Source organism: Felis catus, chromosome B2 (assembly GCF_018350175.1).
Source record: "Felis catus isolate Fca126 chromosome B2, F.catus_Fca126_mat1.0, whole genome shotgun sequence".
Classification (NCBI taxonomy): Eukaryota; Metazoa; Chordata; class Mammalia; order Carnivora; family Felidae; genus Felis; species Felis catus.
Genome location: NC_058372.1, coordinates 96,676,724 through 96,689,690, shown reverse-complemented (window position 1 = coordinate 96,689,690; position 12,967 = coordinate 96,676,724). Strand labels below are relative to the sequence as shown.

The 12,967-nt window shown below is 45.3% G+C and overlaps 1 protein-coding gene across 3 annotated transcripts in view; it reads right to left on the bottom strand.

The window, feature by feature from the left end:
- SOBP (sine oculis binding protein homolog) overlaps positions 1-12,967 on the bottom strand; it is a 164,820-nt gene that overhangs the window by 13,347 nt on the left and 138,506 nt on the right. For all 3 annotated transcript variants that reach the window (XM_023254219.2, XM_023254220.2, XM_045057898.1), the window contains one exon: positions 6,764-8,710. In XM_023254219.2, coding sequence (XP_023109987.2) covers positions 6,767-8,710 — 1,944 coding nt within the window. In that variant the 3' untranslated portion in view covers positions 6,764-6,766. The remainder of the gene's footprint in view (positions 1-6,763; positions 8,711-12,967) is intronic.

Here is a 12,967-nt window from a genome sequence, read left to right as displayed (position 1 = left end):
AGAAGGCATTTGGGCAACTTGGTAAAACAGCATATGCACCAGGAGTGAGGAGTTAAAAGATCAGGGAGGCAACTTGACTGGTTTCCAACCTAAGAATGTGTAGTGCGCTCAGGAGCTGTTCTAAAGCATGAGAGACTGACTCCAAGTTTTTGTTGTTGGTGCAGCTTTTGTTCCAGTTGTTTTCACTAGAATCTTTTAAATAGCCCCTGAAATAATGTATGTGTGTGTGTGTGTGTGTGTGTGTGTGTGTGTATGCGTGCCTGCGTGTGTGTGTGTGTTCTCCCTCCTTGCTGATGGCCTCCTATTCTCAATCCAGACCCCACCCCACTTTTTTGTCAGGCAGAATGCTGTGCAAATCCACAATCCAGAGAAGAGCTCTACACTGTTAACATTTAGAGCCGGCATCTGAGATGTCATTTACCCCTTTTCCATGAGAACGGGACCCTGTTTAATGATGCCAGCATCAAACCATTTATCTTTTAAGGCTAACTTGTTTGTCTGGAATGGATTCCTCTTATGCTTTTGAGGCATCGGAAACCAAAAAGTTTACACAAGCAGAATGCATTGCCTTAACATGCATTCACATAGGAAGTGTTACCCATTTAAAGCAGCAACTGACAAATTCAAGATAATTCTGTGCAGGACAGAGGAAAGGAAAATAGAAAGACTATCTCTGCCCCTTTGGCACAACCTCTTTGACAAGAGAATCTGGAAAAGGCAGCATGCTGGGGATGGAGGTAAGCGTTTCACTACATGAGGTAAGTGTCCCGTGCTGTAGTGTATTTTGGTTCTTAAACACCTCTGCCCCTCCTCACTCCTTGTCAGCACGGAGGTAGGTGTAAATGATTGAACCATGATGCCCAGGCAGCCACTCAGGCTGGCAAGGGAATTACTCCCTGGAAATCAGACAGGGAGTTTATTTCCAGTGCCCTTCTGAGCAATGGCCTGTTAATAGCTGATCGAATGCTTTCCCCACTCCAAGCACACTCTTTCCAGGTGGAGAAGCATGCTAGGGAGCTAGAGAGAATGGGTAGCACTTTCAGAGACAGCTACATCAATGTCTCGGTGTTTACTGAGCCATCCGCTTCCCGGGTGCTAGCCATTCTGCTCCCTTGGCCTCCAAAGCAGAGTAGAAGGTTTCCCACGGAAGGACAGTGTCTCCTTATACAGTATAAACTTCAAAAGTCCAGGGGCTGGGGAAGCATCCAGCTTGTGTCTTTTCCTGCACTCACAGGATATGGTAACTTGAAGAAGGGTCTGTAACCTTTTGCATTTTGCCACTGATCCATCTTATGGAGGCAGGAGCTACGTAATGTATCTGCAACAGTGGTTCTGTAATATTAGGTCCACAGCAAAAACTGCTACAAAGAATTCTGCTTTAAGGAAAACTTTACCACAAAATAAGCTTCCTTAGAGTGACAAGAAGAATTCCAGCTCAGTTATGGCGTCGTGATAATATATGATAATCCTTCAGAGATATAGCGCATACTTTTTCTGAAGCCAAAACCTACGGACCTCTCCTCCCAAGAAAATGCCTCAGTGCACAGACACATAAAACTTCCCCTGAAATTCCAGGGGGAATGGCTGAAGGCCATCCATGGACTATGGACTAGTCCGTGGAGCAGGAGACTAGCTTTAGGGAGCTACCACATCAACCAGAGGCCTGGGAGCAAGGCCAGGACCAGCACTGCACCTACACGCCCCTGAGACTGAGTTCTTTAAACTTTGCACACTAAGCACTCTCCCACCTCACCCCTATCCCAGCCCTGCTGAAGATGGAGGGTTATGGCTACATCTGAAAGAAGTAAATACCCGGCCACACATGTCATTTCCTATTCCATCTTAATCTGATTGAAATAACATCTAAAAGCCAGATGCTTGCACATTAAAACCCTCCTCCCACCCTTTGTCGAAAGGGTTAAAATAGAACCAGCAGCACTGAATGAGATTGTTTAAGGCCAATCTTGACCCTGTTCATTCCGGAAAACTCTCCTCTACGAAAGTCTGAAAAGATCACGGAGAGTTCCAGAAGTCCTCCCCATTAACATATGTGCATGATGCGGACCTGGCAGTTTCTCTCTGGCTCTTTGAATTACCCCTACCTAGAACTGGACAGCCATCTGGATCCCGACAGACAGCCGAAACTTGAACATCGGTGACTATGTGGCCAATTCACACTTCCCATAAGCAAGTACTGGGACATTAAAAATCTCAACTCTGGCATAGGATCTGAGCACATCCCATTTGGATTGATTTCCTCTCCTCGCTTTCAGGTGTTCTTCTTTTCCTTGCTTTCATAGGAGGCACCCACAGTAATATTTCCAAGGTATGGACCTGACTCCCCAGGCAGCCTACTCTCAGGTTACTTGGCTGGGAAAACTAAACAGGCAAAAAATTACATGTCACCTCCACCCTCCTGACTTTTTTAATGAGGTCAGCACCGCTCTCCCCACTTTGGAAGAGTCCTTCCTGGGACTGTGTCTTCACATCCAGACTGGCAAGTAAACTCCAAGAGGCCACAACTATGGCTGCCTCCTCTAGGTCTCCTGGAGAAAACAAAACGTGGAAGGGGCCTGTGCTGCTGAGGCTGAGTGAGCACTGTGGAATTGGGGCCTGGGAAAAGAGCCCCAGATTTTCCTTCTAGTTTTAGAAACACAGAAGAAATCTGGAAGCCACCAAGGTGGGAAGTTGTATGGACTCGTTGCTCCTGGGGAATGGAAAAAGTGAGGGCGAAAAGGTTACTCATGGTCCACATTTTTTCCATTGATTATTTTACTTAGACTATGTCATTTCCCTGGAAAATCGAGGAGGGGGGATATTTTCTTTTGAGTATCTTCAAACATTTGCAAATGGTTACTCTGAACTCCCCAATGTACCATAAACAAGTGTAAACTGTAGAAATTCAGAAAATGTACAAATACAAACAGCTATCCCCCAAGCTCCAAGGCAAAGACAAAGAAGGGAGTATTCCATTTACAAATGGAATTCTTTGTGGATAGAATAGTTTGGAAACTGTTTATCCATTGTTTTTCTTATTATTTGGGGGGATATATTTTTTCAGTCTACAGAAGCTGCAGCACTGGCATTTGGAGCCTTGAAAGCTAAAGATTAAAGTGAGATGACAGCCTTTCAAAATCTTCGACCAAAACTTAATTAGTTCTGCCTCTAAGACAATATCTGCCCAATGAAATAATTTGTAATTCATATCAACAAAGAAAAATGCATAAAGTCAAGTAACCAGGAACAGAATCACTTCAAAATGGAAAAAAAACAAAACAAAACAAAACAAAAAACCCAAAAAGCACCAAACCTGTTATTTGCCAAGAACTAGCACATATGATGGCTTCTTAAAAAAAAACAAAAAACAAAAAACAAAAAACAAAACTAGCTGCCTGGATTATTGATTTCAAGATACAGTCCACTTCAAATCTGTTTAAGATGATAAACAAATAAATCGACCAGTAATAGAGTATGAGAATGGCAGGCACAGTGAAAAAATATGAAGAGCACTGACAAGTGACCCACAGGCTTTCCAAGAGAAATAATATATGCGTCACCAACAAGCATACGGAGAAATCACTCAGCCGTACCTCATCCCCCACATCTCAGTCCCGTTTAATGCTTTCCACTTTGGCTTTAACTCGTCACCAACAGCATTCACTGTCATGGCACAAAAGCCATGCCGTCCTTTATTTAACGGATGCATTTCCAATTTCCACAACCATATGAATGGGCTGGGTTTCTGAAGGCATAGAAGAAAAACAGCACCACATGTGCACAGAAAATCAGGAAGGGTCAGAGGATATGAGTGAATTACGGCAGCTTGAGACCGTACTGTGAGGAGACATGCAACTCCAGAGGGCAAGAGGAAATAAGATTTAGTGAAGGAGAGGCAGTTCTTCCCCCATCTTAAATCACTTGCCTCGTCACCCCTGCTGTAGCTGGCAAAGCCCAAGTGTCTCTGACTTTAAAGAAAAGCTGTAATTTCTTGGGGGGAGCCACCATAAAAAGAACTCTCCAATCTCTAGGGGCTATTGGCAATTTTGTCACTGCATCTTCTGAAATTGGCTAAAGCCAGGTTAATATTTTTAGTAACGACTCTGGTCCACATACAAGACCCTAGCCTGATTCTTTATTCAGAGACATATATCATCCAAACAGCTATCATATATTTCATGCTTTTATGTTCTTCTGGTCCCATGCTACTCATGGACCTGTGGCACTATTCTTGACCTGGTCACTTCTCACTCCAGGAAGGGTAGTAAAATGTGCTCACCCTTCTGTTCCTCCTTTAATGTCATTTGAGTGAGTGATATTAGAATATATTTAAAATTACAATTCCCAAGCTTTCTGGCTTTCTAAAGGCCATAACTTCTGTGTCCCACACCTTCCCGTTACTCATTGCTTTGTCAACGAGAATAAACTACTCTGGCGGAGAAATCAGGGGCATTTTCAGTCGAGGTGACTATGAAGAAGGCTGAGCCCATCTGTCTTTGGACAGCAGAACTTGTAGATGTAAAATCAAGAAACGATGGTGAACTGATTCTTAGTGTTCTGCTCCTGCTGGCAAAGCCATTAATGGAAAAGGAAACCTCAAACTATGATGACTGAGAAACACTTCTTGCACCACCTAGCACGCCCCCCCTAGCTCTGGCTCTATGCTTCCCAAACAAACCTCTGGCTGTCAGTTAGGTAGGTGCCCGCGTAAATGTGCCAACTTAGAGACAATGGTCTGGACATGCCACATCAATTGTTCTGGTCCATATTTCTATTTCCCCCTGTGGAGTAACGGGCTGTTAGTCTAGGTTTGTTGGTTGTTGCTGTAAAAACAAGAATTAAACACTGTCCAAAAAAAAAAAAAAAAGAATTGAACACTTTCTCAACACTTAAGTAGTTAAGTACACTTGGTTTTTGTCTAGGAACTTTACCCAAGACAACTAAGGAGAATAAAAGAATTTCATTGAGGTGCCTGGGTGGCTCAGTCGGTTAAGCATCAGACTCTTGATTTTGGCTCAGGTCATGATATCATAGCTCAGTTCGTGAGTTCAAGCCCTGCTCTGGGCTCCCCACTGACATTGTGGAGCCTGCTTGGGATTCTCTCCCCCTCTCTCTCTCTCTGCTCTTCCCCCACTCACGTTCTCACTCATGCACACACACTCTCCCTCTCTCTCAAAAGAAAGAAACTTAAACAGAATTTTATCAAGTAGGGTCATCAAGGGACCAATTAGCCTATTCTTTTACAGTGGTTAAAGAAAACGGAGCTCTGGAATCAGCCTGGATTTGCATCTCGACTGCTTACTAACTCGGTCATCTTGGGGAAGCTACTTCATTTCTGTCTCAGTTTCCTCATCAGTAAACGGCAGACAGTAATGATTATCATACAGATCCAGATCCAAATAAACACCACTGAAAAACACTTAGAAGAGGGCCGACACATACAACCATGAGCAACTGTTCTTCCTATAAGGTCCACCTCTACCCAGGCTTCCTTCCTCCCTGGGTTTACATGGCCACCAAACTGTCCCTGTCTTGGGAGCAGACACTGTTTCATGTTCACCTTTGTATCTTCCCAGTTCCTGGAAGGAGCTGCACACCAATTAGGGCTCAGCAAATGTTCATTTCTCTTCTTTTCTCTCCACAAACAGTTGGTAAACCTCAACTGAACAGTAGTCCGTTTGCTGCCCTCTGGGATAGCAGGCCTGGGTCTGGCAGGCGAGTTCACACCGGTTCCCCCACTTGCTAGCTCTAACTTGGATGACAGCTCCATGCCTTATGCTCCTTCGTGGTAAAGTACAGATGATGCCTATTCTGCCAGGTGGTGGAAAGATCAAAAGAGGCCACATCTGGCTCTAGTGGGCAAGCCACACATGCGAGCTCCTCTTCCCCTTACTGAGACTCTGGACTCATTATCGGTAGCTCATTTGGCATTAAGCACGATTCCCTCCATGAGGTCAGATAGGTGTACTTGCAGCCACTTCAGCAGTGTGGCCCTTTCTCCTGTCAAAGCCTCCCACCGCCTGCAGGGGTGAGCAGCCCATCAGCTGAGCCACTGAACCCAAGCAAGGAGAGAATGCCAAGCTGGTCAACAATGCTGGAGGCCTGCCCTGGGGGAAGCTGGTTGATGACAACATGAAGGAAGAGACTCCCTGGACAGGAGCTGTGGGCCACTGCTTCAGCACTCTGCCGGGCAAATGGGGCTTGGCGGCCTGGGTTCAGCTGGCATAAGCGGGGAAGAAGGTTAGTTTTTGGTCTCATCTTGCAAATGCAATCCATGGTTTTTGAGAAAATTTGGGGGGTTGAGACATTCTGTCAATAAGACCACCCGGCCACCGGAAGTGGCCCAGCTCACCGTTTACCACAGCTCTGTAACCTCATGACTGAACTTTTAAGGGTCCCAAGTAATCTCTCCTTCCTCCCCACATCCCCCTCTTCCTCAACGGGGTGAATTACAGAGATGAGCTAAAGAATAAAAGTTTGGTTAAGTAGACAGTGTTTCAAGTCACATTCAAGCCTGGGCTTCACCATTAAATAAGTGACCTTGGGCATGGCATCTACATGCTGTGACTCAGCTTCCTCAGCTCTAAAGTGGGCATGATGTTGGATCAAAAAATGATGACAGTGTGTGACCACATTAGGTGTGCTGTAATGCATGTACGGTAAAATTATGTTTATCGGTACAACTCCCTCACGCCTCTGCCTTGCAAGAAGAAATAAGGAGAAGTGCACTGGCTCATGCGCAGGAGAGCCCGGTGTTCATACAAACCTTTTACTTATTCTGATTTCTAATTCGGAGGCACCTCCTTTTGAGCGGAGGCTCCAGGTCCTCCGGCCCGGCGCTGAGCATGGGCGAGGAGATGATGCACGGCGCCATGGCAGTCTTCTCCGCGGGTTTTGGCACAGGCTGGATCACGCAGCCCGTCTTGGGTAGCATCCGCAGAGCATACGCGTGGTCCTCGTCCGCGGGGTTATTAAGGTTCGGGTCTGACTTGTCGCCCCCCGCCAGGGCCTCCTCCCCCATCAGCTTTTTGGCCGCCTCCCCGTCCAGGTGACAGTTGGAAGCACAGTTGTTCTCCTTGACCGACTCCAGCTCGCTCACCGCCGGCTCCTCGGGCGACAGCAGCTTCTTGGGGGGCGCGGGTGGCGGCGGCGGCGGCGGGGGCTGCTCCGGGGGCGGCTCCGCGCTCTTGGCGCCCTCGGCGGCGCTGCGCGTGCCGTTTACGATGACGTTGCAGGCCGCGGCGGCCTCGGGGCCCGCGGGGGCGCCCGGGCCCGGGTCGCCGGCGGCGGGCGGACTGCAGTGGCCGTCCCTGCAGCCGCCGCAGGTCCTGCGCTCCGCGGCGCCCGGCTCGCGCTCCGCCTTGACGTGCGCGTGCAGCGCGCGGTGGATCACGTTGTGCAGCCGGGCCCGGTGGCCCACGGTCAGGTCGATGACGCCGTCCTGCGGGCCCTGCAGCACGCCGGGGAAGCCGAGCTGGCCGCCCGCGCCCGGGGGGCTGCCGGCGCGCCGCGTCAGGTCCACCACCTCGCTCCGGCCGTGCTCCGCGGGCGCGGGCGCCAGGCTCAGGGCTTGGCCGGAGCAGCCGGGCGGCGAGTCCGCAGACTTGGACGAGCCCTGCTTGGAGTCCCTGGGGGACAGGGAGTGTCCGCCTGGCTTGCCGCCCGACGTTGAGGAGTCGCCAGGGGCGCTCGGAATGAAGTTCTCCCCGTTGCTGGAGAATCCATTGGGGGGCTTGGAATCATTGACGTGAGGGATGGGAATCGGGATGGGGATGGGCACGGGCAGGGGCACGATCACGGGGTATGGCACGAGCAAGGTGGGGGGCGGCACCAGCGGGGCGAGCGACGGCAGCCCGAAATTCATCATCTGGGGCACGGGCATCGGGCCATTTGGCATCATGCTCACCGGCGGAAATGGGAGACTGGGCAAGGGCGCGCCCGGGGGCGGCGGGGGCAGCAGGCCTGGAGGGTTCCCAGGCATGGTCGGGGTGCTTGGGGGATGGATGTGGGGCGACAGCATGGGCCGGTGCATGGGACTGGACGTGGGGCCCAGGTTTCTGGGGCCGCCGGGCGGGGGCCCGATGCCGGGGAGCATGGGGTTGGACAGAGGGCTGTTGGGGTTGGAGGCGTGATGCGGCGGCCCGCGAATAAAGGGCGGGCGGATCTGCTGCATGATCTGCTGTTCCATGAAGATGGGCAGCGGCACCGGGCCGCGGTTGGTCATCACCATGGGAGGGCTGCGAGGCGGGACACCGAGGGGAGGCCCGATGCTAGCAGGTGGCTGGACGGAGACCGGAGGGATGTTTGGAGTCTCGCTGATGGGCATGGACTTGGGCACTGGCGTGGGGATTTTAGTGACAGAGCAGTTGGCAGTGTCAGATGGAGAAACGGTGGTGGACGACGATGGGCCAGGGCCCTGGCTTTGGCCAGCTGCAGCCACCGGGGAGGGGGCCTTCCTCCGAGCATCTGTTAGAGGGATATTCCAAGAGTCTGGAGTGAGCAGCTGCACCCCCGTGCCTTCTGCTTTATTTTCCATGGGAGGGTGTAATGTGCTGCACAGCCCAGCTGGAAGATTGGCCTGTGTCTCTTTGTAGAAAATGTCCATTTTGTATTGATTGAGACATTTTGCACTGCAGAACTGAAGCCTTCTTTCCCCGTCCCCAAAATCCAGGTATTCTTTTGTGTGTCTTATGTGCTTACACCAGTCACATACCTACAACACAGTAATAAAAAGGAAAAAAAAAAAAAGATAAGCAATTTCCTCTAGTAGAGAGTGTTTCATGGCTCACATAAAGGTTCTTTCAAACTTCATCACAATTTTTTTGAACAGGCTGCAGTGTTTCTTTCTGAAAGGTGAAATTCTTAAATGTTTGTGAAATGATTTCTCCTTGGAAGGCAGAAGTGCTTTTTAAATAGGAGCTCTTCAGGATAGCAATTATCACCATCTTCTATTAAAAACAGTAACAACAACACCCCAAAACTGTGTTGTGTCCTTTAAGCTCAACTTAAAGGTGGATCTGACAAAAAGGAATACCTACACCTGCCCACATATTTGCACCTGTCAAAGTGGCTCGTGGTAAATGTAAATGTAACTAGTTGTGGAGAAAAGGATTCTCCAGGAAGTTCGGTGGCCTTTGAAATATAGCCCCATAAAATTCTCCTCACACAAAGTCACTTTACACTATTGACTGTGTTCAATAATGCAGTTGGAAAGGTTGTGCTGTGTTAACCAATAACACAAAGCGCTGAACATCATTATGTCTGGCTTCCAAAGGGAAACTTGGAATTAGTCATGAAGTCTGTGTGAGGTTTAGCTATTCCCAACCTGTGATGTTGCAGCAAGCTAGAATTATTTTTTGAGCTGTTTGCCCACTCTCTCTCAGTAGTCAGAATTTTTGGTGACATTTCTTGGCAGGCAGTCTTATTTAACAACTTTTCAAACACCAGAGAACGTTTTCCAAAAGTTGTTATGGCTTCTCTGCCCCCCCCCCCATCCCCCGCCTTCAAATCGACTCCTGGCAAAAGCAAGATATCACCAAATTTATTTTAAAGTTGGGCTGCAGAACTAATTAAAGGCTGAGAGCTTTTCCCAATTGGAAATCACTAGACATCAAAGTTCAAAAAATAGTCATTCTCGGCTTCAGAACCCATTACTTTGGAGAAATTATTGTGATTTCATTAACACATTAATTTTGCAACACCATCAGCTCTCACAGATGGTGAAGACATGATCTACAATTCAAATATGACTCTTGTTTGCACAAATGTCTTTCCTTCATATGGCATTTTAAACAAGAATTAATATGAGTAATCTTGCCATAGCTATAAACAGATAAACAGATGTCAAAATTTTCAGTAGTTCTTCCAGTGCCTTACTTTTTTGACTGAAAATTACACACGCAATTTTTTTCTTTTCTTTTTCTTTCCTCTCTCTAGCGCTCTCTCTCTCTCTTTTTTTTTTTTGTCATTTCCTTTGCACTCAATCCATACAGCAGCAGAGAGAGAACTCTGAAATGCAGTGCAATGGTGAGTTCGTTGAATTCAAGGCTCTCCTCTATAGAGCATTGGTTCCAATGTTGCTGTAAATGGAACCTTGTTTTTGTCAAGGAGGGTGTCTGTTCTGTTGTTGGTGCATGTTTTTTTTTTTTTTTAACTAAGGTAAACTGATAGCATTAAAAGATGATAACTTTTAATAACGATTGGTCACATCAACAATGCAAAAACAACATATGCTGGGCATTTGATTACTCATCTCATTTAACTCTCAGCTTTCCTTGACTGTAAACAGTGGTGGCATGCTAGGGTGTGATTGTGGGTGTACACACTTGTGGCAGATACGGGTCTGTATGTGTAAATCCACTCTTTCCTTCTCACTTTTTTTTTTTTCCACTGATATTTGCAGGTAATATACTGGAAGGCGTGAGACTGAATAACAGATATTTACTGGTATACATTCGTTTTTTTGTGTAGTCTCATATCAAATTACCCTCTCAAAATACTTATTGCAAGAAAAACAATTTCAATGCTAAGATACTTCTGTGTTTCACTACAGTGTTTTCAAGTTTCTCTAGGATTACAGGAATTTTCTTTTTTAAATCATAGTTGAGATGTCTAGTTTACAAGTAAGTGCAGAATTGCCTCTGATGAAAGAAACACACAAGATCCATCAGACTCTCAAAATTCTTATCTAGATAAAGGTTAAATAAACTAGTAGTTAAACCTTGAAGCAAGGAAGCTATTATTTTTAAAACGTGATCATTTTAATAAAGTTAATATATAATGATGTGACATTTAAGTTCCTGTATGAAATAAAGCCACCTGATTCTGTTTCAATATTAGGCCTAGATGTAAATTTATAAGCTTGAAGTAAAGGATCAAACGTAGCTTCTTTAATCATTCACTGAAAAATATTATCAATGAATTAAACCAATTAAAATAATATGCCAAATTTTCTGGCATATTTCTTTTGGATCTTACTTTTTAACCATAAGGGGAAAGAGTTTTCTGAAATCCTTAATTGGTTTTTAAATTGCCAGAATGAATTATTTGCCTCCAGAGGATTCCTCTGTTTCCTCAAGCTTAATAAATATTTTCAAGTGGAGTCAAAAAAATAATCTAAATATAACTTAAATGTTCTCCCTTCCTTCACTTCTTTCACTTTTAATAATTCATTGATGAATAAGGAATGATCATAGATCTATCCCAATTATCAAATCAGAATTCTTCACCACATTTTATCTATTTCCACATAAAAAGAATTTCAGACATCAAAGTTGAAAGCAAAATTCTATTGCATGAAACTTTCCAGTTAAAGCTAAGGCCTAATGTTTACTTCATTTTCTGCAATGCTGTAAAGTGTTTAGGTAATGTAAGTGACAGTATATGATGGTCTCATTTGGGGTAACATGAGTGTGAATGTGTGTTTGTATATCCTTGCCTCATTATATTTCAATTCAGAACACTGACTTAAAAATACAGAAAAGCAATCTTTCTGATGAAGCAAAAAATTATTAGAGAAAAAACTTGTCACTTAAGAAATAATGAATCAAGTCTGTCTTATAGGACACATCATTTAAGATGAGGTCAATGAATTTATGGTACAAATGGTTATATCATGTGAGGCAATAAAAGGCAGTACCATCATTCACTCTACATCTACCTAATGACTCACTTCTGGTAATTAAAGATTTCATCATAGGAGCCTGGCTGATTACTTAAGATGTGATAGTTAGGTGAAAATATATACCGTAGATGTGTCTCTTTAATAAGATAACATTTGCATATCCATGAAATACACGGCATGTGTCCCATAAACTATGGTTTTCTGAATCATGTGGTATGGGATAGTCTTCCTTCCTTTTTCCACAGGCAGCTTTCATTTTTTTTTTTTTTTTTTTTTTTTTACTTTTTGAGGCATTAGTTGTTCCTTATTATGCCAAGAAGTACCAAAATTCCTTCAGATATTTTAAAAGATAAAGATTAAGAAGTACAGAGCTCAACTCACTGGGCTCTGGAATGATTTCCCCCTAATTCCACCCCGGCTTTGTTTCTGTTGGAATCTGGCCTCTTTGGTTCCACTTCTCTTCCTAACAGGTCCCAGATTGGACAGAGCTGAAGCTGAAGCTGTTTAACGATGGCAATCTGGGGACTGAACAATCAGCTAATGCAATGCCATTGAGCAAGACAGCTGAAATGCTTCGTATCACAAATACATAATGTATCACCAGGAAGACAAAAAGATCACAAAGGAGATAAACAAACGCGTATTCCATTCAAGCCTATAACAGCAGTCCTCAAAAAGATTAAATTTACCTTCCTGGGATGTGTCCAATTCTAAACAACAGAATGAACATTTCCTTTAGTCCATTTAGAGTATTTATATTTTGGTGGCTGACTGCCAGGGTAGTACTTATAAGCTCAGTGGCCTGATGGATTCACTCCTTTCCTGTGAAATAACTGTGTGGCAACCTACACCGCTAAACTACTCAAAAGACACTGCCTCAGCAGAAATATCACTTGCTCTTGATATAAGAAGACTGAAAGGCAGGACTTCTGGTTCCTATAACTCTTTCCATCTTGTATTTCCCCTGGAAAGAAAGAAAGCTATTCATGTTGGCAACTGAGCCTTTATTTTTATATAAACGTCCAAAGTCAAAGCCAAAGTATGCCATGAGGTTACCCACATGGGCATAATATATACATTCTGCTGGGCTTAAGAGAAGATTCGGGTGACTGCGGAGGGGGTCAGGGTTCCTAATTAACACATTAATCAGCTGTCGACTGTGGGAGTGAAGTTCATCCTTTAATGGAACCCACTGCTGCTTTCTGAGCGGTAATCTGGCATGAGGCAATATTTAATTAAGAAACCCTTTTGCTGAAATCTTTCTTATCTGGGCAAAGACATTTGCAGCAACGGAACAATAAAAAGATATTAGCAATCCCTTGAATGGCATCAACAATTTGAAAAACA